Raw genomic sequence first — 26748 nt, 5'->3', positions numbered from 1 at the left:
CTCTAAGGAAGAATCTCTTCTCCTTTCCTTGCTGACGCCCTCCCTCTCTCGCTTCCTAGCTGACTAGTGGATTCTTTTTTGACTCAGTTAGTCATCAAATAGTACTGATACTTACTGTCATGTTCACATCGTCCCACATTTGGTTTGTGAAAGTTCTTTGTTCTGGCTTCTATGTCCTTTTCAGTTGATCCCATCATTTTTGAGAACTTTCTTTCTTTATGGCACAACAAGATGTTCTAGGCTTGTCTTGAACTTTTTACACCCCAGTCCTGGTATCAGGCCTTTCCAAGAATCTTCATTCCCTTTTGTGGGTAATGGTTATTTCGAAACCAAAATCTGTGCTCCAAGTGTGTTCCTTGATGCTAGGGTGGCTGTCATTGCTCTGCCTTTGAGGAGATAGAGATAAGTGATGCATGGCCATTCATATATATATATATATATAAAATATCATCCAATACCACATGGTGCTTGCTTGCCTCCCCCTATCCCATATATGCATTTTCCATTCCCTTCAGTGTCAACATCAGCAGACAACAAAAATAGTCTCAGAGTAGCTGCACCCACGTCGCTGCAGCAACAGGCCTGCTAAGAGGGACTCGAGAGTTCTCTGCTGTTTTTGGAATGCAGTGCTTCTCAAAACTGCCGGGGAAAACGGTTTCCTAAACTTCCTCATTTTCCAAGTCACATAACTTAGGGAAGTCAAGTGACTTTCCTGAAGCCACACAGTGAACAGGTACACGAGCAAGAGCTACAAGCTAGGATGTTTGACTCCTAGGCAGTTGCTTTAGAGTAAAAATGTAACTTCCCAATTATATAGCTGCAGTTAAGAAAAAACAAAAGATGGTGTCCTTCTCCTGAAGGTATTTTCACACTGAGCAGTTCTGATAAAAACACCTTAGTTCTTCCCACAGATATTTTTATTTAATTGGTTTGGCTGTGGCTTGGGGATAGAGGGTTTTTAAAGCTGCCCGGGTGGTTCTGATGCACAGCCAAGCTTGGTAGCCACTGCTTTCGTGTTTAATGAGGACAGCAGTGGCCTCTGGGTTTAGCTGCTGCTTTGTATTTCTGTCAGTTCTCTGCTTCAGGGGCATTAAAAATTAGAATTGCTAAACATGGGTAGAAAATATTCTGGAAGGGTAGACATCAGAAAGTCCTGCAATGTTGGTGAGCTTGAGATCAGAGTCAGCGTCTACCATGTCCCCCCTGTACCTGCAGCCTGGCGTGTAAAAGCTGCTCAGTGAGGTTTCATAAATGACATAGTGATAGGGTTATGGAAGTGTTTTTTTACGTTTTTCAGGCCTTTCCATATTTATTGAATTTTAAAATAATAAACATACATATTCAGAAAGAAGATGTTGAGCAGCCTTAAAACGTAAAATGAGATCCCAGTGCAGAATGCATACCCAGCCTAAGGCATGTGCTGATGTGCTGTTGGCAGGAGGGCCCAGGGGCTTGTGAAGAGGGGCTTCATCTGAGTTAGAGACCGATAGGGGCAACGCCAAACTTCAGGATACAACCTTGTTATTATTACCTTTTTCTATTACCAAGTATTTATTGAGCTCTTATGGTGTAGTGGTGTGTGCTGAGCATATGAACTTTCATTATTTAAAAAAAATACCTCCTATTTGCTTAACTTAGGGATTCTGAAGAACTTTCATATAGCCACTGTGCCTTTATGGTATACCTGTAAGGTAGACATAATTCAGATTTCACAGGTGAGAAAACTGAGATCAAAGAGGTGAAGGGTTTTAACCAAACTTCAGAAGAGTGAGGATTCTCTGTAGACTGTTTTTGGCTATATTCCCAGTGACCAGCACAGGATCTGGTACTTAGTCATGCTCAACAAATACTGAGGAATGAATATATGAATGCATGCATGCATGCAAGAATGAACGCATGATTGCCACAACGTTGTAAAGTGACTATAACTCAATTAAAAAAGTTAAAAAAAAAAAGAATGAATGCATGAATGAGTGATAGAGCAGAGATTCAAACTCAGATTGACTTCAAGTCCGGTGGTCATAACACCACATCCCCAGTGGGGAAGAAAAGAGGATCTCAGATCACAACAGAAGAACAATCTCTATAGAAAGAAGAGACAGCAGGTGAGGGATGAATTTTGATGAAAGACTCAGAGACTTGGGGAGGAATTAGGGATTGTGGACGCAGCAAGTGAGCATGACATTTGGAGATAGGAGACCTGCAGTCAAGTCCTAGCTCCGTTAACTAGCTGTGTGATCATGGGCATGGCAGTATACTTCTCTGAGCCCTGAATTCCTCATCTTGAAAGTGGGGTGAGTAAGACTACCTACTTCCTAAGGGTGTTGTGTAGACTGAAGGCAGTAATGTTCATAAACATATTTTGTAAATTCTAAAGAGCTATGCAAACGTTAGTTATTTTATTATCACTGTTGCTTTGGGGCTGGTGCCTGAAAGGTTCCCTGGAGATCACCACATTTCAGTTTCTCATTTTACCTCTTTAAACATGAGCCACAACTGGTCTTCATATTTGGGAAACAGCCAGCATGTATGCAGTGAGTACTTCAAAACAGGAGTTACGGAACGAGAATTCTACTTAAATTCCTGCACAAAGTAACATCAATTTTTAAGGCTTGAATGAAATTTGTTGCCCTGTTCAAAGTTGTCAGAGTGTTGGCTGTGTTTACTCTACTGCAATGAAATGCAAGTGGTGTGAAATTGAAACCTATTTATGAAATTTCCAAACATCTTTGTTTACTCCTGGGCACTAAACATGCTTGTATTTATAACAGACAATCAACAGTCCTGATCATTGCAGTTTAAGTAGTACCTTCAGAAATGAACGTATTTTGTTTTATTCCCTGTTCTTGTCATTTGATAGTTTTTACTCCAGTGAAGAAACAGAATCTGCTGAGAAGGTGGGAAGGAGGGGAAGGATGGCACAATGGGAAGAGCCAAGGCCCTTCTAGCTTGGAGACAAAGACTTGGATTCAGGTCCCAGTCCTGCCACTTTCTAGCTGTGTGACTTTGAGAAAAATCACTTAACTGCTCTGAGCTGTAGTCTATTCGTCTAAAGAAAAAAAATGGGGCTATTAATACATACCCGAAAATGTCCTTGTGAGGATTAAAGGAAACACATGCCTGCAATTTCTTTAACTATTATAAAGGCTAATTGTGCCACTAGTCAAGGGAATTTCCACTAAAGTCATTGCAAACAGTAACTTGGGACACAGGAGTGAGAGGCCACTCAAAATAGCATTGCCTTCTTTCTCCTCGCCTTTCTTTTCCCTTATAGGTGGTTCTTCATTTGCCAGCAAACCCTCCACACCAACTGGATTGGGTGGAGGATTTCCACCTCTCAGCTCGCCTCAGAAAGCATCTCCCCAGCCTATGGGTGGAGGGTGGCAGCAGGGAGGTGGCTACAGCTGGCAGCAGACGCAGTCTAAGCCCCAGCCCGGCATGCCCCACTCCTCTCCCCAGAACCGGCCCAACTACAACGTGAGCTTCTCATCCATGCCTGGGGGCCAGAACGAACGTGGCAAAGGAGCAACTAATTTGGGTAAGGATGGTGGTCTGGAGCCTGGCTATAGGAAACTCGGATGGATGGATGTGTGAAGAAGGAGACAGAAAACACTTCCAGTGGTTTCTGAGGCAGTATTTTAATTGCAGAGACACAGCAGGATCTCTACGCCCGCGTTGTGGCTGGCGCTCCTGGGTCTGCCCGGCTCCTCGCGCTTCTGTCGTGTTGTGACCGTGGGCTCACTTGTCTGCCGCTGTCCACACTGAGACCAGATGGCGGGCAGGAACGTGGCTTTTTTTTTTTTGCCTCACTGTCATTAGCACCTAGCAGAGTGCTTGGCATGTAGTGGACACTGAGTATTGAATGGACGTAAGTGGAGGGATGGGTGGATCTTGAAGCTGTCATTTCTTTGGAAGAGGAGATAGAAGAGAAAGGCTGGGAACCTTTCAAGCATTAGGTTCACATTTGCCCTTGGATCCCAATTAGAGGAGTGGACATATCTTGGATGTTTGGTCTTGATTATGCTCTGTTTGAAGGATGTTCCTGAGATCTTTGGGTTTCCTGTGACGGGTTTTTTCTTCTCCTCTCTCTTTTTTGAGTGAGATTTTTGATAATGTAGAAAAATGAATATGTTTGGCATTTGCAGGGATGATTAAATTTGAGTTTGTGAAAAGGCCTGTTATGCTCTTTTTACATTTCAGTTGGTTTGATCATACCCAAGAATGAAATGTACACACACATGATAAGGAAACAAGCCTTTCCCTCTATGGAATATGGAAAAGGAAATTCTTCCACTTTTTCTAGGAGCTGTAGCTAACATTTATTAAGTGTTTATTATACGTCAGGAGCTAGTCTAAGCACTTTCATGTATTTTTTCGTATAATCTTCAAAACCAGCCCCACATTGTAGATGAGGAATCTGTGATAAAGCTGGATAAAGTCATTTCCTAAGTCCATACAGCTTGGGAGTGACAGAGCCAAGATTTGAACCTAGGCAGGGTGGCTGTGGAACCCCTGTTTTTCACCAGTCTCCTGGACAGGTGACTTCTCACAATTCTAACATGACAGGGAGTCTCTTGCTGGGAATACGTAACATCATGTTTGTTCTTTGATTGGCAGTGGAAATTCCTGGGCAATTCCATAGGGTTGCGTGGCTTCCCCTCCACTTTTATTTTGAGTAGATGGTGGATGAACATCTTCAGTGTAGAAAACATTGGAGATACGGCAGTGAACAAGACAGACAAAACCCCTAGTGTCAGAGCACTCACGTTTTAGGTGTGCGTGTGAGAGCATGTGTGTTCAGACTGCCTTGCAGTATTAGAGATGCAAGTGGGTTTCAATGCAGACGCCAACTTTGACTGATGGGCATGGACTGCATGGACTCCTGTGTTTTGGTTCTGTTTTTTTTTTTTTAACTTAAACATTTAAATAGCCAGGCATTCTTCTAAGCACTTTAAAATATTAATTTACCAATTCTCACAGAAACCTTATGAGGTAAGTAGTATTGTTAACACCACGCCCAGTTTACAGATGAGGAAACTGAGGTATGGAGCTGGTAAGGCGCTTATGCCCCAAGGTCACATTGCTCAGAAGGGACAGAGCTGGAATTCAAACCCAAGGAGTCTGTCTCCAGAGCCTTTGCCCTTTACTACCATGCTAGGCTGCTTTTCTGAACGGACTGAGAAACATCATGAGGCCAAAACCAGCTTTGGAGAAAAAGAGGACTATGATGGACTGAAAGTGTCAGCTGAGTGTGGGCAGGAAGGCAGTGGCATGCATGGATTTCAAGTACCAACACCCAGGACTCAGTCCTGTGACTGATACTAACTAGTTGTATGACTGGGGCCTGGGGGACAGGGGCTGGGAGGGAGCAGAGGGTAGAATCAAGAGTATCTTCCCCTGTAAAAAGATGGACCAGTGGAATGAAATTGTACAATTAGATTTAGTCTAGCAATCCAGCCTCGAGTCCTAGCTTTGCCATGGACACAGTATATGACTCTGAACAGATCTTGTAAGTTCTCCAGACTTCACTTTCCTCCTCTGTAAGATGAACATGACCCACGTTCCCATACCCCACTCACCCCTTGGACTAAGGGGCTTAATGCACGTGAAAGCACCTTGAAGACACTAAGTGCTGTGACATAATGATATTATGTTGAAGAATAAAAACTGTCATGTTTTTTCAAATATGTTGTAGAAGGGAAACAAAAAGCAGCTGACTTTGAAGACCTGCTCTCTGGTCAAGGTTTTAACGCTCACAAAGACAAAAAGGGGCCTCGAACAATAGCTGAGATGAGAAAGGAGGAAATGGCTAAGGAAATGGATCCCGAGAAATTAAAGGTGAGTGAGCCCCTGACCCGGTGTGATTATCCTGTCTGACAAGGTGGCGTGTGGAGCTGTCGGTGTGGGACTAACCAACAGAGGGCGCCACGCTGGGTTTCTCCACCCATGGGCTTTCATTTGGTCCCTGCAGCTGAGATTGGAGGACACCTGTGTCCTTTAATAGCAAAGTAGTTTTGGGGAGTGTTACATATGCTGTTTCATTTCTGTCATAAATTGCACTTTATTCCATGGCATAGTAGTATAGATTTTCTTTGTGTGTTCAAATAAGCAATGGCATGCTTTAAGAGGTGATTTTGTTCTTCCGATGGCATTCTGAGCTACAGGTGAGTCGTCAGGATTTGGTGGTGAGAAGACTTCATTATTTATGTTCTCCTTCTGCCTTGAGAGCTTTATATTAGAGCAGATTGACCGGAGCCCCCAGGATCTCTTCTTTGCTGATAGAGAGAGAAATATAGATGTGCGTGGGGATGACTCGCTCCTGCACCACTAGACCTGGAGGTCTGGGAAGGTGGCTGAGAGGGAGGCTGAGGGAGGGGGTTCCTGGCTTCCCCACTGCTTCCTTCCATTTTAAGCAGAACATTTCCACTTCGATCTGCCTTTGATTCTGGAAATGTAGGTAAGATTTGATTGGGGAAAAAGCATGTTTCCCCATTTTCTTTTTCAAGTTTGCAAACTAGTGACTCTAACCCCCTTGTTTCATAGCTGAGAAAATGGAGACGTTACTTCGTACATGCGGATGGTATGAGGAGGGTGGTTCGTTTTGGAACAAGGGGGTGGTTATGGTGATGAGTGGTGTGAGGTGGTGAAAGACACTGTGCGGATCAGGGGAACTGGAATGCGTCGCAGACAGAGAGGCTGAGTTCCCACGGGGCGGAAGACAAAATAAGCGACCCTGTGACAGATGAGGAAGGCGAGGATCTAGTCTGTTACTCCAAAACCAGGACTAGCACAGCCAGTCAGGCTTACACATTTTGAAAAAAATACACCACTGTCTTCCAAGATTTCCCTGCGTGTTCCCAGATGCGGACATCTGTCGAAGGTGCACAGACCCGTTGATACTGTTTGGTGCACGATGCAGGATCCTTTGTCTGCATTTCCTTTTCACACCGTACATCAGCACAAAGGTTTCCTATTCTTTCCAAAAATACTGTGCTCCCTCTCAAGAACCTTTGTTCATTAGATAAACTCTGACAGTTTTCTATGAAAGAAAGTCATTTATGTCTTTTAAACCATGCTTGGTTGCTTGGTTGGTCCAAGGTACTTAACCATATGGGAGAGTGGCCATCATTGACCTTGACTGAGTCCCTGTTATGCACTAAATGCCGATGCATATTGTTCCAAACCTTTCGGTTTAATCACCTCGTTTGTTCCAACCATGAAGTTTCAAACTATGAATGCTTGCAGTTTGAATGAACGACTAAGTGTATTTGTTGATTTAACACACCTTTTTGAGCTTTACTCCGTGCCAGGCATGTTGTTCACTTTCTGAGTCATAGTGATATGGGGGAAGCTGAGTCATAGTGATATGGGGGAAGCAGTATCTTTCCTCAAACAGGTCTGCCTGGTGGCAGGGAAAGACAAACACACAATTACCATAAAATATGGCACATATCATGAGAGAAACATGTTTAAAAGGTAGCCCAGAGAAATCTATTCTTTTTTTCAAGGAGTATTTTTTGAGTGTCTATGTGTCAGACTCCATACTGGACAGAGCAGATAGCTGGGACCGGAATAGATGTGGTCTGTGCCCTCATGGAGTTTATACTTTAGGAGTAATTAACTCAGCGGGCCAGGAGGAAGGAATTCAAACTCTCAAAGGCAAATGAAATTTCTGAGCAAGCTTTTGAAAGATGATGAAGTGTTAACCACAAAGACAAGGCAGGCAGCGGCGGAGGAAGAGCATTCCAGGTGGAGGGAAGGTTTGGAGCATTAAAGTTCTCGATTATTGCTGGAGCAGGAGAGGTTTCCAGGGTCTCAGTGGAGACCGTCTGGACTTCAAAGCATCTGAATTTCTTCATTCCCCTTGTGTTTGCAGATTCTGGAATGGATTGAAGGCAAAGAGAGAAATATCCGAGCACTTCTGTCCACGATGCACACCGTGCTGTGGGCTGGGGAGACTAAGTGGAAACCAGTGGGCATGGCAGACCTGGTCACGCCGGAGCAGGTGAAGAAGGTGTACAGGAGGGCCGTGCTGGTGGTGCACCCGGATAAAGTGAGTAGAACCTGCCTGCACGCATCGCTTGTCTGGTCCTCCTGTCCTGGGTTCATCAGCATGTGTCAAAATGTCAGGCTTTCAGCTTGCTGGTTATTAGGCCTTTTATGTGATAAAATAGTCTATGGGCTAAACAAATAGTTACACTTTATGAAGCAGAAGGAAATAAACCAAACCATGTATTACAAATAATGGACTGGGGGCTTTCCTTAGACAGGTGTCAGATTCACCGCTGACTAATTTTTAGGGATCAGATGTAAATTGTGTCCTGACTTACAATAATAAGGATGGGCTAAGAGCTGGACAGAGGAAAATACTCTCCTACAGAGATACAGTAGAATCTTTAGCCGGGATTATAGTGACAAAGCTTTAGAATGCAGTTGGCAGAATTGGTGAGGATCAGCCAAATATTCAAAATGGAACTAAATTCGTCACTATATTGAGTATGCTAGTTTATGTTTTCGTTGACGTACCTACACATAAACATGCTGTATATCGTCAGAAACTTCGACTAATGCACAGAATACCATAATACACAGAACCCTCCCTGGCAGAACTGGGCCACTTGCTGTTGTGTGGAACATCCCAGTCCTGTGATGGGAGGCTCTGACTGGCGTCCTGCTTGGGAACACATGCTTGAATCTAACGTGTTTGATTTTCATCTCGCCACACTTTTTGTGACTGATCTGCATAGAATGAACAAAACAATGTGTTTCAATGAATCAAAGAGGAAAAGAAACAACCCAGAGAACTCTACAAACTGTATACCTGCGTTCTGGGTCTCCAGGAACTTAACTTCTTTTAGAAATGGGAAAAATGGGTGTTTTGAAAGACAGCCAATCCATTGGAGATGGGCAGTCATGAACCTTTGTCGTCTGGGGGGTAATTCTAGAGAATGCAGGTGCATCTTGCGCTGCCCAACAAGCCTTTGGTATCTGCTCTGTGACTGTTTCCTGCTGCCATATGTGAATGGTGAGCTTTCTGTGGGGGTCATAGTCATTAGGGCCAGGTGGATTGGGCTGTAAAAAAGAGAAGTAGCCTAATAGAAAAACATTTCAATTATTTAGAGCCCACACAGTGGCAGTGAAAAATTTAATATAAAAAAACTTTGGTCTGTGGTATTTAACGCGTGTTTTATTTTTCCTCCATAGGCTACCGGGCAGCCCTATGAACAATACGCAAAGATGATTTTCATGGAGCTCAATGACGCCTGGTCTGAATTTGAAAATCAAGGCCAAAAGCCCTTGTATTAACTTACGAGCATTTCCATTTCTGCTACAGACCTGTGTTAATGCTTAGTGTGTGTCACAGTTCTGAGGTTTTCACAGGTGAACCCAAAACTCCAGTAACGTGTATCCAGTACTAAACTGTTAAGTAACTCGTGAATTAATTCCTCATTGATAAGGAATGTGGATGTTTATTTTCTCAAGTCCCCACCGTAAAAGGTCCAAAGCAGGAGAGGAACTTTTAGTCAGATGACCTTGCAGAGTTTTACAACATTCCAGCCTGCCCTTTGGGGAGCCTACTTAGCATTTTGTTGGGAAATGGAAAACAGAGGCCACCAAAGGCATAACACCCATCTCATTGTCTGCGGATAGGATTAACGAGCAAAAGTTATGGTAGGATTACACAATGGATTTTAGCGAATGGTTTTTAGATTTTCTTGGAAAGATGTAATTTGAGCAATGGCTTTACATAGACTCCAGGAACACAACCACCAAGTATTTTTTTTTTTTAGTGGAAATTTACTATGGTCTGTAGCATAATACTGTTCACTTCTTTTGGTCAAGAGGACTAACCAATGTAAAAGAACCTGGATTGTGGAAAGTAATTAGACTACAATCCAGTGATTACTACCAACGCTTCCTGGATGAGCTAAAATTTAGTGAAAATGCTGACTAAAGAAAACAGGGACTCTGAGGATGTAGAAATCTGTATTCCTGGTCAGAAAGTTGGGCTGCTACCTTCTTTTCCTTTTAAAAAAACTGTGGTTGCCTGAAGAAAAAGTCTTAATACCATAACAACCCTAAACCTGATTTAAAAGAAACTTCTAATTTTGCCATAAGGCTTAATGCTCTTCTTTTTGCTTAGCAGAGAAAATGCTCTTAGCTGGGAGCAGGTTGGAAGGCAGTTTGGCACATTCACAGTTGATCAGGAAGGATGTTTAGTATGGACTCCCAGTCCTCCGGGTTTGCAAAGGGCTGTGGGAAGAGAAGACCGCACTGACTGCTGGTAACCAGACAGGTGCAGCTGCAGCCACAGCGCCACGCTCACTTCAGACAGAGTCAGATGGCTTGGCAGGATTTGCTTTTTTGAGGTTCGTCTTCCCACCTGATGAAATTGGACCCCTTGGATTACTGCAGTGGAGTTTATTGTTTTAAAAGTTGTTGGGGGTCCACACAGGCATATCTGTGAAAGCAACGCAAGAATGAAACCTTCGCAGACTTCAGACTGGTTGGATTTCGGTTCATTTTTGGCTGTTTCTCATTTGGAGGGGTAAGCAGTTGCTGTCCTGCGACTTTAGTAAAGCTCTCCTGGTGTGCACGTCCACAGTGCGCAGAGTAGATATATGCAAAGCAGATGGCAAAACGATTTTCATGCTAATCTTAAAAGGTTCATGCTCAATATCCTGAAAAGCTTTCAAAAGTTGTTTTTAAAAGACAATCATGTTTTTGGTTTCTATTTTTATTTTCTCGTGACAAACTGTACCGGAAAAGCAGCATGTCAAAAATACTTTATGTTCTATATTCGTTCTCTTTCTTTCTCTTTTTCCCTCCTTTTCTTTCTTGTTCTCTTTTTCTTTTTGTTACAAAGCTTCATTATTTATTTTACCTTTTGCTGACAATGTGAAACTCGCAGAAAATGTTCTTTTTAAATATACAGCTGTAAACTGTTCAGAGTAACCATAACAAACTAGATGTTATTTATTAACATATTATAAAATAATGTTTGATGCCGTATGTGCTTGTCTTATTTAAAATTGGAATGTGAGACATGTTGCTGTGATTTTTTTTCTCATTCACATTTGTAGATACTGCGTGAACTACAGTATATAATGATAATAATTAAAAGGATATTATGTGAATGTCACGTACATTTTGAGATGATAGAACTGTATTAGCTTTGTACCATGTTTGCATAATTCATCAATGCTCAGAATTTAAAAGATCATTAAACATTACGTAATTAGCAATGAGAAAGAATCTTACCTAACTTACATTTGGGATGTCCCTTATCTCTTTTCCAGATACATTATAATTCTGGACCCGTATTTATCAAAACTCTTAACATACGCTGACCAGCAGGTTTTTGCATCCCTTCTAAACATCTGGTTGTGACAGAGCTCGCTGTTGATCAGATTCACTGTTTCATTCATATTTATTGTAATATACTTTTTGTTTTGTAAATATGTTACACTCAACAAAATGTGATTGGTCTAAAATATTTGTAATGTATATTAAAAGGCTCAAAAATATTTGTAGAAACGTAAGTTATTTTTGCCTTCATAGGAATGTAACAACAAGCTTGACTTACACCCTCTGTCAGATTCACTTTTAAGAAGTTATGGGGCAAGAATACGAGAAGCATGTACTACATTTGCACCAAAATATAATCTGGCAGGATTCCTTGGTTTATACTTTAACCACCCCCACTGCCACTCTTCCCTCATGTGTAGACACACTGGATAATGCTGCATGAATGCTATGTTTCAGAAACAATCAGCATAGAAATCCCGGTCTTCTAGCTAGGATAGTAGATGGTTTATATACACAATCCCCAATTCCTCCATTGCAGGACTTTCAAAGATGCATTTGTGTGCTGAGGCAAAGGGATTGAGCCTGGGAGTCCGAGACTTTGTCATAGGAAACAGATCATTTAGGTCTTTAAGAAGAGAAGCAGCATGTTCATTTGGAAGCAAGTGCTGCAAATGAAAAGCATTTGAACTGTCACTGTTGTGTCTCTGTCTGGAAGAACGTTCAAACTGGACCCTAATGCTGCCGATGAAACCCTGCTGTTTAAGGAGTGAACACACAGGTGGAATTCCAGAACCAGTTATCACAGCAACAGGACCGTTCCTGCTGGAAACGTCTGTCAGGAAATTCAGGTCAAGTAGACAGGCTTTGGCGGTTCTACACATAAATCATGATGTTTGGGCGTTGTGATGCAGTGTTGGCTGGAGACCAAAAGACTGGATCTGAATCCTGTTTTTTCCACTTAAGGACTATCATATTGGGCAAGCTGCTTAAACTCTCTGAGTCTTAAATTTTATCACCTGTAAAACAGAGACGATTCTAACAACCCTGCAATGGAGGAATTGGGGATTGTGTATATAAACCATCTGTAATCAAGTGGGTACTCACTAAATAGTAACTAGTTACTGTAACTGATAGTCAGTAAGACAGAGTATATATGTCTCCTCCCCGCGGGGAGAATTTAAGCCTATTGCCGATAGGTATTGGGGTCAGTATGGGGCTGGAATTACACTGAACCCTCAGGTTGTGGGGAGTGAGTAGGAAAAGGCAACCAAAAGTAAAGTGTGCCTTGGCCCTTTTTTCTCTCTGGACTAACAGAAATCTGTCTGCATAGAATGGTAGACTTACATTGTAGGTTCTGTAAAGGGAATGGCTATGTATAAAGAAGTGGTGGTTGAGAGTTAGGGAGGAAAACTAACACTGACTGATTTCAGTAGTGCTGCATGATACTTGCATTTAACTTAAGTGCTAACGTGAGAGCCACCCCAGTGCGGACAGGATGCCACTGCCTCCATCTTGAATGTACTGCCCTTAGGTGCTATTATATATATTCATTTTCTCATTTAATTTTCAAAAAATTCTGAGAGGCAAACTTTGTAAATCCTAGCTCAGGAAATGGAAGCATGGAGAGATTGCCAGAGCTGAAGTTTGAGGTTAGATTTTTTTCTGTAGTATAGGGAGATATGATACTATATATGGTGAACTTTATTAATATTTGTGAATTTGACTGATATTTTGTGTATACTTTATACAAGATACTAACAGAGATGTAAGGGGAAATTAAATTAATGAATGGATTTGATTGCCCTGTTAAACAATAAGGGGTTATTTCTGATTACTATGATGGTTCCTGCCTTCTTGGTGCGTAAGATCTACTATGGGGAATGGTTGAAGTGCTGACTGTCTGACTTCAGATTTAAACTGTTTGGGGCTTGATCTCAGCTTCCCTACTCACTAATTACTATCTCAGCCTCAGTTTTCCCATCTGTAAAATGAACATAATAAAACCTAGTTCATAGTGTGAGAGAATTGAATGCAAGGAGAGAATATAAAAATTTATCCAAATAAGTCCTGTGGAGTCCTGGGCAGTGTGACAAAGGACACAGGTCTTATACTTCCAAGTAACACACTGACCGCAAGTTGGGGATAGGATTCAGCTTCCAAAGTTTTACTTCCTGGTTTTGGTAACTCTTTCATTCTTGAGGATACATAGAATGGGTTATGTGGAAGAACAATTTTCCAGTGGACATCTGGCAAGAGAAATGCAGATTGTCTCAGTAGATGGTTAAAGCCTCTGGCAAGATGGCTAAATTTCAGGTGCTTTAAAAACTGGAACAGACAGCTGGTGTGGGCAGGAAAGTTGCTGGAGACAAATACTGTCTCTGCATTTTTCTGATTCCAGACATTACCCTGGGGCAAACACCTTATCTTTGTGCTCCTCGCCATCTTCCAGTTTCTTATGGCTAAGCCTGAGGCTCTCAAACCAAACTGTGCCTCTGAAGTCATGTCACTTTTTTCCAGAACCATTCCCCTTCCATGGGACGGGCCTCACACTGACGTGGAAGGCTCCAGCAAACCCTTAAATATGGTTTTCTAGACACCTGCTGGGTGGTTGGGAATGGAGGGGTAAAGGAGGGGAAATGCAAGGGAAATTTGCACATAAATCCTCACCAATTAAGGGTAGAGTCTTCCTCATGGGTGCAGCTTTGCACTTCAGGAAGGAAACTTAAAAAAAAAAACAAAAAAACACCAGGCTTCCAGGGTTTGGGTGGTAGGCAGTTTCCCCTGAGTGCTTTAACTCAACGTGGGGAAAGAGAAGTTATCAGCGCTCTTGAATAGATTGAAGACTACAAAATAAAGAATGCAGTGTGATTCTGGATCTGTAAACTCTGCAGTGAGCCAGGGATTGGCAACACAATGTTCTTAGTGAGTGTACCTTCCATTTATGAGAAGTGGGAGGAGCTAGAAGATAAACTCACAAGTAATTAAACATGCGTTGAGACAATAATATGCTCAGTGTGGTTTTGAAAAAGGAAACTGAACAGGGATCCTGAAAGGTGGTGATGGTGAGACATTGTACTTACGTAGCCAAGGGAACCTGGATTCCCACGAACCCCTTTATCTTTCAGCCCTTTTGAAAATTAGGAAAAAGCAAGAGGAGCAGCAGCATAAGGTGAAAGGGTTGTCTGCTAGAATAAGGGTAAATGGCCCATAATCCAACCTCCTCCAAAGACGTGTGTGAAGCAGGCAAGTTCTGTCCTTTCTGAGCCTTTCGCTGTAGAGGTAAAATAAAGAAGCACTTGGACCAGGTGGTTTTTAACGTCTTTTTCAGATTGTCTCCGCCAAGACAAAACTCTCCGTTCCTGTGAAGAAAGTGCTAAATTGCCCTGTGAAGTCTAAATTGGCCTTGGTTACCTGCAGACCTTGAGGTATAAAAATAAGAGCTATTTATTTAAAGGCTCATGAAAGCCTCAGGCACATATTTTGGTCTTTGTCTCTATAGATAACCTGGAGTATAAAGGAGAAAATGCTAGTGTTCGCAAAGTGCTAAAGTTGGTATTAAGCAAGGCAAGCTCATACAAAGGGGATCTCTCCGGGCCTCTTCTCTGGTGTTTGGTGCCCCAACCCTACCTCCGCAGCAGCCGCTGCTACGGAAACGCAAACAGGCGCACAAGCGCAGTTGGGGCTGAGAATGTAACATAAGAGTAACTGGGTATCCCTTCCTCCTCCACCGATAGTAATTCCCCTCCCCTCTCCATTTTTTCCGCCCTCGCACAGAGATTCTTTGTAGCCAGGAAGCGCGGTACTGGGTCTCCCGCGAGTGGGCTGCGGGGAAGGGACTCGGCCCGCGAACGCAGAGGTTCGGCGGAGCCGAGGTCCCAGCAGACCGATGGAAGGGAGGAGCGTGGGGCTGGTTTGGGGCTTCTGCAAACTCGGGAACTAGGAGTGGTGCTCGGGCGTCGACGTTACCCTGAGAGCGGGTTTGCGGGGAGGACCCGGCAGCGGGATCCGGGTAAGGGCGGCGCTATGAACTAGCTGGGGCAGAGCTCTGCATGGCGCGGCCGGAGGAGATGCGGACCGGCGGGGGCGGGTTCCGAGTGTCCGGGGCGGGCTCGGGACCGGTAGGGGCGGGACTCTGAAAGCGGGGGCGGGGCTCTGAGCGGCTAGGCTGGGGGAGATCAGATTACATCAGATTTTTAAATAATAGCTATTTATTTAAAGGTTTGTGAAAACCTGTATAGATAAACCAGGGTGTGAAGGAGAAAATGCCAGTGTTCGAAAGCGCTAAAGTTGGTATTAAGCAGGGCAAGCCCATGCAAACAACGAGCTCTTCTGGGGCTCCCCTCTCGTGCCCCCACCCCGGCCCCCGCCACTGCCGGGCGGGGCTCCAGGCCGGGGCGGGCTCGGACCGGCAGGGGCGCGGCTCTGCGTGGCGGGGCGGGCTCGCGGCCCGGGGTGCGGCCCGGGGCCGGGTCTGGGCGGGGGCCCGGGCCGTGGCAGGAAGCCGGAAGCAGCCGCGGCTCCAGCTTGGGAGACATGGCGGGCGTTAAAGGTACCTCCGAGGTCCCCGGCTCGCTGGTTCTGCGGTGAGGTCGCCGCCTCGGCTCGGGGCTAATCCTGGAGCTGCGCCTTCAGCGCGTGGGCGGGGACCGGCCTCCCTGAGACCCGCCGCCCTCCCCGCCTTTCCGGGTGGGAAGGAGCTCTCTTGCTCCCATCGCCCCTTGGGGTGCGGGTGGAGGCGTGTTTCGGGGAACCTCACTCCTTTTTCTGCGAGGCTGCTGGCCTTCACGCCTTCTCCCGGCGTCTCCCGGACGCTCCAGGTGGAGCCCGCGCCGGGAGCGGTCCCTCCCTGGGAGACCCGGGCTAGCCCCGGAGGGCATCACCTCCCGGCTCCTTCTCAGTTCCTTGGATCGTCCCCTCACCCCCTCCTCTGTCGAGTTTCAAACTGGATTTCCACTTCCTGACATGTCCACTCTAACGCCTCTCCTTCCTTTTCCTGCCACTTTGCTGAGTTTCCCATTTCTTGCAAAGGAGCCATTGTCTCCAGTCTTCTCGACATCTGTTGTTCCTGATGGCTTTTCCAGTTGGGCAGAGTTTGCAGGCGGTGTCAACGGGAAGCCCCCTGAAATGCTGTTTTTCTCGTAATTGGGGAGAGTAGATTAGGTGGGATTTTATCGTTGCTCTCATCAGCGTTTATTCATTTATGGACAAAGAAGGTAGTGTTTTGTGTAGTATGTGTTTTTGAATGGGACAGTTGATTAAAAAAAGGGGGGTACCAAGCACACCAGTTCCCTCATCGGTGTGCCTTCAGAGGGATGGTGGCCGGCAGCGGTGGGAGAGGTTATTGGAAGGCTTCCTGTTGGTTTCGTAGGACACCGTTAGATTTCTAATCTTTTGAATAGAGTAGCATAACTTGTTTCCATGTTGGAGTTCCTATCCTTGACATTTGTACCCAAAGATCTTCCCTCTCCAGTTGATCAACATGTGCTATAAACATGAGTGTGGATATATTTCTCCGCATGCGTGTGTTCACTATGAAATTTATCTGAATGTGTAAGCTGTTAGTAGCAGACACATTTTAAAATTATTTCTGGCTGACTTTTATATTCAGCATTAATTTAGAAAACATGATTTACTTGGACAGTGTCCCTTGTGTAATATATCCATTTGAAGCCAATGCAGAAAAAGATGACAAGTGAGAGCACTACACAGTGTTTAGTCATACTCAGAAACTATCAAACAATGATGTTTATGTGAGAATGTGTTAGAAATTGTGATGTAGTAGAAAGAAAGATAGGCTGTGAAATGGAAAAGGGCTAAGGAATGGAAGCTTTTTACAGACAATTTGATGCAACTTTTAAAGGACTACTGTATGCCTGAGGCCTGGAATAAAAGGATAAATGGGAGGTTATTGTCGGGTAACAGAGCTAGAAATAATTGTTACTGTTTAAAGGGAGTGTGCTCAGATACAGTGGGAGCACTAGGTGGTGTTATAGGTTGAATGTATCCCCCAAATAAATATGTTCAAGTTCTAACTCCCCAGTATATGTGAATTTGATGGTATTTGGAAATAGGGTCTTGCAGTTGTAATCAAGCCAGGATGATACCAGATTAGATGGGCTCTCATCCAGTAACTAGTGTCCTTATAAGAAAAGGGAAATTTGGGCTGAGTTTGCAGGCGAGAGAAGAGGTGGTTCTTGGTCCCTTAGGGCTGCTGTCAGCTGGGTGGCTTAAACAGCAGACGTTTATTTCTTAGGTCTAGAGGCTGGGATCTCAAAGATGAAGATGCCAGCAGATTTGTTGTCTGGTGAGGGCCTGCTTCCTGGTTCCTAGGCAGCTGTCTTTTCTCCAGGTCCTCACATGGTGGAAGGGACGAGGAAGCTCTGTGGGGTCCCTCTTATTAGAGTACCAATCCCATTCATGAGGGCTCCACCTTCATGAACTAATCTCCTTCTAATACCATCTCACTGGGCGCTAAGATTTAATATACGAATTTGAGGGGGGTGGGACAAAGTCACTCCATCTTTAGCAGTGGTTTTGAATGAGGTCTGGGAGATTGAGTCACCTTGACTTACTGATTTTCTAGAAAACAGAGTATAGAGTTGGTGTCGATCTTTCAAGGTAGAACCTTCGAAGGGAAGAAGTGTGTGTTTTGGAGGAGAAGGTGGGGATGTTTCATTTTTACACAGGTTGAATTTGAGGTCCTTGTTGGCTCCCCAGACAGAGAAGTCCAGATTGGAGTTGGAGGCACGGGCCTAATTCTTAGGACCTCCTCTGGGCTGCAACATCAGTTGTGGCCGGGCCCTGGTGGTACTGGGGAGCTGTGGGTTGAATACAATGTCCCAGCAAGAGTGTGGAGTGACAGGAGAGATGAAGTTGGATTCCTGCTTGGCTCCAAGTTTAAGAGATGGTGGAAGATGCAATTCCTGAAAAAGCAAGGGGGTAAAGAGCATCAACCAGGGATAGAGTTGTGAACTTTGAGAGACTGGTGTCACAGAAGAGGTGTAGGGTTCCTAGCTTTGAATGGCCTGGAGGAGGGAGTCGTGCAGATGGTTGGGCACAAAGCCACTGAGGGAAAGATCGTCTACAAGGAAGCAATATGGGGAAAGTTACTTTTGTACATTTTTTTTTTCAAAAGTGACATGAAATGAAAATAATATATGAAACTGATAGTCCTTCCTTGCCTCCTAATGTCTGTACACTCCCAGATATTTGTAAAAAGAACCTTGGTATCTTCCTATAATAGTCTCCACAAATTGCCTCTTATAGTGAAAGGAAGCACTCAAAGCGTTAATTAGTTTAATCAGTAACTAATTTTGAGTATTAAGGAGTTTTTTCAGAAGAATCTTTGGGTAATTCAGTGTCCTGTGCTTTTGATTTCTCCCTTTATCAAAGAACACTGCTAAAGTGAGCAGATTCCTGCCACAGTCAACATTTGCTTACTGAGCACCTTGCGTAGATTGTCTCATTTAATTCCCACACACTCCCTAATAAGGTGGCACCATTATTCCCATTTTACAGGTGAAAAAAAGCAGCTTTAAAGCTTCTACCCAAGGTCATACAACCAGTCAGTGAGAGTTAAGATTTGAACCCATGTTGGACCCATGTTGGTGACTCGGAGCTCAAGATTTTTTAACAACTCTCATATTGTCTCCCACTCAGCAGCACAAGACGGACATGTTCCTACCCTATCAAAGATTAATGTCCAACAGATGCGGGGACATGAATATTCAGTGGCTACTAGTTGGGAAGCATTTTCTATGAAGCCATGAACGCAGTCTTCAGACATCTGAAGCACTGTGGTTTGGGGAGGCAAAATGATCAAAGGGTGTATATTACAGGGAGGCAGTTTGGGCTGCAATTTAAGGAAAGAGGGTTTTCAGCTTTTAAAAACCGTCAGAATGAAATGGCCTGCTTCAGGTGGTAGTGAGTTTCCCTTCACTGGAGTTACATCGACTGGCTGGCTGGCTCTTGTCACAAACGTGGGGGGAATCCACCCATTAGATAGGGGTTGAGTACTAGGCGTGCTTGAGCTCTTTTCTCCACCTGATGAGTCAGAAGTGACGGACGCAGGTGGTCATTTGCTAGTCAGATGTAACATCAACTAATGAAATAAGGAAATCACTTCTCTTACTTCAATTTAGGACCTTTTATTATTTTCTTAATTAATTTTTAAAATTGAGATAGAATTCACATACCATAAAATTAACCTTTTTAAAATGTGAAAAATTCCGTGATTTTTAGTAGATTTCAAGGTTGTGCAACCATTACTACTTTCCAATTGCAGAACATTTCATCATCCGCAGAAGAAACTCTATACCAAGTAGTAGTCCCGCCCCATTCCTCCCCTCCTCCCTCAGCCCCTGGCAACCACTGGGGCTTAACAACTCTTGGCTTTATTTTTCACAGCTCTTGTGGCTTTGTCCTTCAGTGGGGCTATTGGGCTGACTTTTCTTATGCTGGGATGTGCCTTAGAGGATTATGGGTAAGTTATCATTTCAAAAAGAACTATTCTTTTTGTGTCTTTGTCACTATTACCAATACTGTGGGTATTAGAGTGTTTGGTCAGTGTAGCACTGAGCTCTAACCAATGAGTTAATGAAGCCCAAATTTTGAATCAAGTCCCATCCTGGGTGAGTTGTATTTGTTCACAGAAAAGCTCGTTTTAAAACTGATGTAAACACTTAATGAGCATTTATTGAAAACCTCCTCTGGACCAGTAGGGATTCAAGAATGAAGAGACAGAGTCGTGTCCTCAGGGAGCTTACAGTTCTAGTTGGGAGTGAGAGACAGGCAAACAGTCCAGCTAGTAAGCCAGCTCTGGTGGAGGGTATGTACCAAGTGCTGTGAGAGCTTCAAGCCAGCGAGTTCCCCAGGGAGCGTCAGGGAGGGCTGCGGGGAAGAGGTTGTCTTTAAGCTGAGACCTGGTGGATGAATAAATTTATCAGGCTGATGAGTTAGGGGGAGGGCATTCCAGACAAAGGAATGAGCTCCGAGCGTTCGCAGAACAGAAAGGCTGCTGTGGCTACAGTTTAAGCGAATGGAGGGAAGATGGCCCAGCATGAATGGAAGAAATTGGCCTTATAGATCATGTGAGGCTTTGTACACCAGGGTAAGGCATCTGGGTTTTATTCCAAACATCTGAAAGCTTTCCAATGTGTGCACACTCCAAAGATCACTACTGAACCAGCGTGTGCAAAGCACTGTACTGTGTTCTATAGAGACGGCAAAGATAACTAAGGGAAGCTTCTGCCCTTAAAGAAATTACAGCTCAGTAATACAGAAACCCATAGAGTCTAGATTTTACACTGTGTGGTTGTTCCTTCACACAATGTAAGCTATCTACACATTAATGGATTAGTAATTTTTAATGATCACTCCTTATCTATTTCTGGTAGAAATCATTTTATGTACTCATATTGACAACTGAATAAATAATTTCTGACCTGGACCTTTAAAATAATATTAATTTTGAAACAGTAATGTATCTTTAAATATCATATAACTGCATCTTTTCTTTTTGGGTTTCTTCTGGGTCCAACGGACAGCGTTTACTGGCCCTTGTTCGTCCTGATCTTCCATGCCATCTCTCCCATTCCCTATTTCATCGCCAAGAGAGCAACGTATGACTCCGATGCAACAAGCAGTGCCTGTCGGGAACTGGCCTATTTTTTCACTACTGGAATCGTTGTTTCTGCCTTCGGATTTCCTGTTATTCTTGCCCGGGTGGCTGTGGTAAGTTTGGTTGTCTGTTGTTTTGCCCAGTTATTGCTGAGTTTCCGTCAAAGGCCTGTGCCTGGAACCACAGTTTTATTTCCATCACTGTTTTTGGTTTCTCTGATCCCCCATTTTAGAGCTCCCTGTCAGCATCCTGCCCGTGTTTTTCAGAGTGCTTTCTTTGTTTCCCTTACTGCTTTTAGCCTGACCAAGGGATTTCTTGCTTTTTCTATAGTATCCTATTTTCTGGAGTTGTTCTGAAACCCTTGCCTCTGATCTTAGGGCAATCCAGAGACTAGTACTCTTATACCTTCACAACAAACATCAAAATGAGTCCTGATTACCTAGTTCCAGTGTGTGTGTGTGTGTGTGTGTGTGTGTGTGTGTGTGTGTGTGTACACGTACATGTGCCCATGTGTGTGTGATGCGGAGGTGTTCTCCAAACCACGATGGAACAATTCTTCCACACCACCTGGGTGTCCGCCAGCTCTGACTCTTGTCTACCTGGAGGCAGCAGATTCCGTAGGTTAAGGGCCCAGTCCCACAAGACTGCCCGCCTCTTCACATGCCAATCACAAGTCCAGGTTGTCACCTGTGCTTCTGGCTGACAGGCTATAAAAAGGTTCCCGGTAACCCCCTCGGTGGGTTCGATAATTTGCTAAAACTCAAGAAACCTGTTTACTCACTAGATTACCAGTTTATTGTAAAAGGATATGGCTCAGAACCAGCCAGGCTGGGGAGATGCATGGGCCTAGGTGTGGGAGAAGGGCACAGAGCGTCCACGTCCACTTTCCCCAGATCACCAGATCATCAACCTGGAAGGTCTCCGAGTGCCATCCTTTTGAGTTTTTGTGGAGGCATCATTACACAGGCATGACTGAGCAAACCATTGGCCGTTGGAGATCGAGTCAACCCCCTGCCCCTTTCCTCTCCTTTTCCTACACCTCCTTTCCCCTCACATCCCCAGAGATTAGGGGCTGAGACTGAAAGGTCTAACTCTCTAGTCACGTGGTTGTCTCCTGCAACCGGCTTCCATCCTTAGGTGCTTTCCAAAAGTCACCTCATTCACAGAAAAAAAGTCACCTTTATTACTCTCATCACTTAGGAAATTCCAAGGGTTTTAGAAGCTTTGTTTAAGAAATGGGGACAAAGACCAAATATATATTTCTAATTATAAATCACAACATCTCAACATCATATCAAATTCTTCTCCTGCAAATAGGATCATGGACACAGTTCTCAACACAATAGGCATATGCTGAGGGAAAACTGTATAGCAACTAGAAAATACAATGAATAAGAACATCTTCATACTGTTGACGAAAAAAATTAATCAATAGTCAACCTAAGAAAGAAATGGAAAATTGTGTTCGAGCTGACCTGAGGATTATAACTGGGGAGACAGTCTTCCAGAAAAGAAAGTTCCATCTGTTCCACTTGTTCCAGGTCAAAGGTTTTGAGATAAAGGGTTATACGTCAAATAACGTATTATTGACAGTTTACACAATCCAGATCGGCATGTATAAAGCAAGTAGTGGGTCATGGGTCATCGTGGCCCCTGACAAGATGGAAGGTTATCTTCTAAGCAGTTGTAACCCTTTATGAGATTAAGAAGGAACGTTATCTCCTAAGGAGGCCTGGTTAATGCAGATGCACAGTAAGCACTAAAGGGGAAAGAGAAGACACAATCGGGCAGAGAAAATTTTTATGTTTAATTTTTCTTGTCTTGCCATAAAATGTGCATTTTATTTCACCAATATCCAATATAAAAATTTTTCTTTTATCTCTAAAACACACATTATGGGTATAATTTATAAAGTTCTTTGATGTTCACTGTCTTTCATACTATTTGCTTTTATTTCACCCAATTACATACTGTTTCAATTTCATGAAACTCTTGTGTGGGTCACTGAATATCAGATCTGCACAAGTGTTATTTATTCATACAGTAAACATCTTTGGAACATATGCTATTTGTAATAAGACACTGGGAATAAGAACCAGATACTGTCTCTGTTCTCAAAGAGCACAGAAACTAGCCTGATGGGTAAGTGGTCTATAAATGTGCTCTGTGTGGTAATTAAAAAATGATCAGAATGTCACTGGAGCATGAAGAAGAGAGAAATTACAGCTGGGATTTGATGTGCCCCTCTAAGGATAAATAGGGTCTTGATTGAAGTCGGGAAGGCTATTATATGGAATGGTACCCAAGTGCGAAAATGCAATACGTGGAATAAAGAACAGTCCAATATGATGGAGGAAAAAGGGAGTGGTTGAAACTGAGGTTGGAAGGCTGGGGAAGCCTCGCTGGGAAGGGTCTGGAAGGCCATGCCAGTTTGGACTCTGTCAGATAACAGAGAAGCAGTGAAGGTTTTTGAATGTAAGATTGTCATGATCTTACTCTTCTTGTACCTTAGACTAGTACTTAAATTCTGCTCTAAAGATTTCTGTTTTTACCTTTCAGTACCCTACCACATTTGATGAAGAAACTTTCATTGTTTTCTATTGGCTGAATTAAAACAAAACAAAACAAATGCCCACTAGAGGGTACTCTCACCCCCAGCTGTGCCTCTGTGAAACCATCTGCCACACTGGAAAGCTCTTTTTGTTTGCATGCAGATTGTTATTTAAAATCTTTTCTTGCCTAGAAAAGAAACAGATCATCCCATAACTCTCCAATTCCTATTTTTGTGAAAGAAGGCAAAGCATACAGGACTTTCAGTGCCTAGTATTGTAACTGGAGCCTTTGTAATCTTGCTTCATGTATTTTACTTGAGATCGCCATTGTCTACTGAAAACAAGTAGGGAAATACGTCTAATGGGGAAAATGTTAAGGACGATACTAGACTTCATTAACAAGCATCACGAAATAATTGGACTAATTACTAAACAGTTCACTGTCTTCTGCCTATTACGTTATCAAGCCTTTTAGCAGTTTTATGTAATATTTCATTGGATGTTTCTAATGCAGGAAATAGATATCCAAAAAGTGCAATGTGAAGAAAGTAAGATTTAATCCTCTTTTCTTGTGTTTCAGATCAAATGGGGAGCCTGTGGCCTGGTGCTGGCAGGCAATGCGGTCATTTTCCTTACAATTCAAGGTTTTTACCTTGTATTTGGAAGAGGAGATGATTTTAGCTGGGAGCAGTGGTAGCACCCACTTTATTCTGACAAAATGCATTTAATCTTAGAATTCATACTATATGTATACATGTGCACATGTGGCCTTTTACTCTGAAATTTAATATGCTGGTTTTTTATACCTTTGTAATCAGGTTCACTTTTAGGAGGACTACATGGGAAAAAGGTTAGTTTTATTCCCAGCCAATGACCTCTCCATCCCGTTGAATTATGTTACTTGTTTAGCTGTTCGTATAGTCAACAACGGTGCTCTCAGAAGATATGTTCACAAACACAGGCTTGTAGACAGCTGTGCGCTGCCTCGCCACCTCAGGCCCGGGGATGTGCTTGGGCAGGCACGGAACGCTGGGGCTGTCTCAGTTCCGCTCAGGACTGCCAAGATACACTTGTGGCCCGGGGAGACAGAGGTGGCTCCCTCTTCGTGTTGCAGACTCGTGCTTCTCAAAGTGTGGTCCATAGGCCAAGAGCACCAGCATCTCCTAGGAGCTTATTACAGAAGCAGATCTGAGGCCCTGCCCCCAAGCCAGTGCATTCTGATGAGATCCCAAGCGAATCGTACGCACGTTAAAGTCAGAGAAGCGCCGTCATGGAGGAATAGGTATTGCCTCCCCTTGGCCGGACCACTTAACCTCTCTGGGCGTTAGCTGCTCATTTGTAAACATTGTTTCACCTGCCCCTCATGTTGAGGCCCAGTTCAGCCTCTCTTTGGTATTTGTGAAGTGTCTGAACCTATAATATATAGGTTGTTCCTCACATTTGTGAAGTGGGAACAGCTGTGGCTTCACAGTGTCTGAAAGGCAGTGGTTGTCTTCACAGTGCTGGGGGGACAGAGCCCCCACTGGGAATCAGGGGAGCGGGGCTGGGCTGGAACCAGTCCCTGCTTTGGCAGGAGGGGGAAGAATGGATACGTAACACTGTGTTTAATTTCCCTTTATAATCTGACGTTTCTCCCCAGTTCCTTCCCCGGGGCTGCTCTCCACCCCACCCACCCCCACCCCAACACACACACTCCCAGCAGTCTAATTTGCCCTCACTTCTTTGTGGCTGTGGCTTCTTTCAACAGAGACCTGGAACCAAGTAAGCAAGCAGAAGGTGAGCTGCTTAATTTTATTTACATGTTGGTGTACTTATTGTCTTTCCTGTCCTGTAGGACTTTAAAAATATATATATAATACTTTGTGCCACTTTTAAATGAATCTTTGAGAACTCATGTCAGGCTGGGTCCCGTAATCACAGTTTTTCTAGTTCAACTTTTTATCCAAGACCTATCGAGAAAGGGAAATATAGGAAATAGAACTGCTTAATTAAAACATAAGGAATGATTGTAAAGCCTTGTTAATGTGTAAAGACTGACATACATTCAAAACACTGAAACTTTGAACTGTAACCCCTTCAGATTCTGGCATGATGCTGGGATCAGGAGAAAATAAAAGTGATACTTTAGCCTTGTGCACAAGTTTATGTCTTCAATATTCTATGTGTGTATAGAATTGTTAAGGTTATTTCCAATATTTATATTAGAAAAATTCTATAGACACTTTGTAATTTTAACCAACATTTTTAATTAATACTTGCACTTACCATATTGTAATAAATTTCACTTTTAACACAAAAGAAGGGTTTAATTTTAAAATTCTTTCTTCTGATGTCGCCTTGCTTAAAAGGTAACAAAAAAAGAAAATTTCTTGCTGTTCTGAAATGTGCAGTTTTAAGCAATAATCTGTCCTGCATCAGAATAATAGCAATAAGTTGTAAGATACCTTTTGGATGTGTTGTTGGCTTATAATGGCTTTTCTTTTCCTAAGATGGAAATGCTGTTTACTTTGTACTATCTTTTGCAAAAGTGTCTTTGTTGCTTATAAACGTTTTAAATAACCAAGATAGCCTTAATATGTGGCCTTCAAGTGTTGCCTCTTGATTGTATTTCCAGAATGATACGAAGTACTTGTGTATAGAATATTTGTAGTTACTCCCTGTTAATGGAATGGTTTATCGAAATGGTAGATTATTGGATTTGCTACGTGTCTGAAACAGAGGCATTTATTCTGCAGCGCCAAAGTATGATTTAGGTAATCAGTGTCAGTAGGAAATATTGCTGAATATGAATGTGCGATACAAAAGTTTCGTTCTTGGTAATACAAATTTTGGGTATTTTTTCTTCCTTATAAAAGTTTCATTTTTTTTTCCCCCAAAGACCATAGAATATATTTCGGAGATTCTAAGCACATTGATTCCATTCTAAAACTGAGAATGGACAGGAAAAATTGCCCACAGCGAGTAATCTTATGAAGAGATTATCACATTACAAACAATTGGCTTACACTTTGAAACATTTTTCCCACAGAAACGGTGTCATGAGTTGGTTAGGGGGTTACCAAGCCACGCCTTCTGGGGAGGGCGAAACCCTGACTTAGCAGACTCAAGGGATGCTCCTGAGTTTTGGGTCTTGGAAACAGGGTGGTGTGGACAGTTTAGAGGAAGGAAAGTGTAAATTTCCACCTCTTTTCCTAAGAACAGGGTCTTTCTTACTTCAATTTTTACAGCCCTTTCCATCGCCTAATGCCCTGGGGTCCATTAAACGTG

The 26748-nt window shown here is 43.3% G+C and overlaps 2 protein-coding genes across 10 annotated transcripts in view; both read left to right on the top strand.

Moving 5' to 3' along the window:
• The window catches only part of DNAJC6 (DnaJ heat shock protein family (Hsp40) member C6), a 131779-nt gene extending 120251 nt beyond the window's left edge, over positions 1-11528 (top strand). For 8 of the 9 annotated variants that reach the window (XM_011000958.3, XM_031465314.2, XM_011000955.3 and 5 more), the window contains 4 exons: positions 3275-3538; positions 5696-5838; positions 7877-8053; positions 9205-11528. In XM_011000958.3, the coding sequence (XP_010999260.1) occupies positions 3275-3538; positions 5696-5838; positions 7877-8053; positions 9205-9306 (686 nt within the window). In that variant the 3' untranslated portion in view covers positions 9307-11528. The remainder of the gene's footprint in view (positions 1-3274; positions 3539-5695; positions 5839-7876; positions 8054-9204) is intronic. The other variant, XR_004140836.2, reaches the window with a different exon arrangement.
• A 4225-nt stretch (positions 11529-15753) lies between these two features.
• LEPROT (leptin receptor overlapping transcript) lies at positions 15754-26044 on the top strand. The gene is made up of 4 exons (XM_011000959.3): positions 15754-15859; positions 19717-19792; positions 20856-21042; positions 24062-26044. Exons 1-4 carry the CDS (start codon positions 15844-15846, stop codon positions 24176-24178), a joined length of 396 nt encoding a protein of 131 aa, XP_010999261.1. The 5' UTR covers positions 15754-15843; the 3' UTR covers positions 24179-26044.
• The last annotated feature ends 704 nt before the right edge of the window (positions 26045-26748 follow it).

This window comes from Camelus dromedarius, chromosome 14 (genome assembly GCF_036321535.1).
Source record: "Camelus dromedarius isolate mCamDro1 chromosome 14, mCamDro1.pat, whole genome shotgun sequence".
NCBI classification, from domain to species: Eukaryota; Metazoa; Chordata; class Mammalia; order Artiodactyla; family Camelidae; genus Camelus; species Camelus dromedarius.
Note: the sequence above shows the minus strand (reverse complement) of the source record. Positions and strands in the feature narration are given on the sequence as shown.

Coding starts and splice junctions, on each gene's coding strand:
- LEPROT (XM_011000959.3), top strand. Junction 19,793..20,855: donor TGTGCCTTAGAGGATTATGG/GTAAGTTATCAT, acceptor TCCAACGGACAG/CGTTTACTGGCCCTTGTTCG. Junction 21,043..24,061: donor TTCTTGCCCGGGTGGCTGTG/GTAAGTTTGGTT, acceptor CTTGTGTTTCAG/ATCAAATGGGGAGCCTGTGG.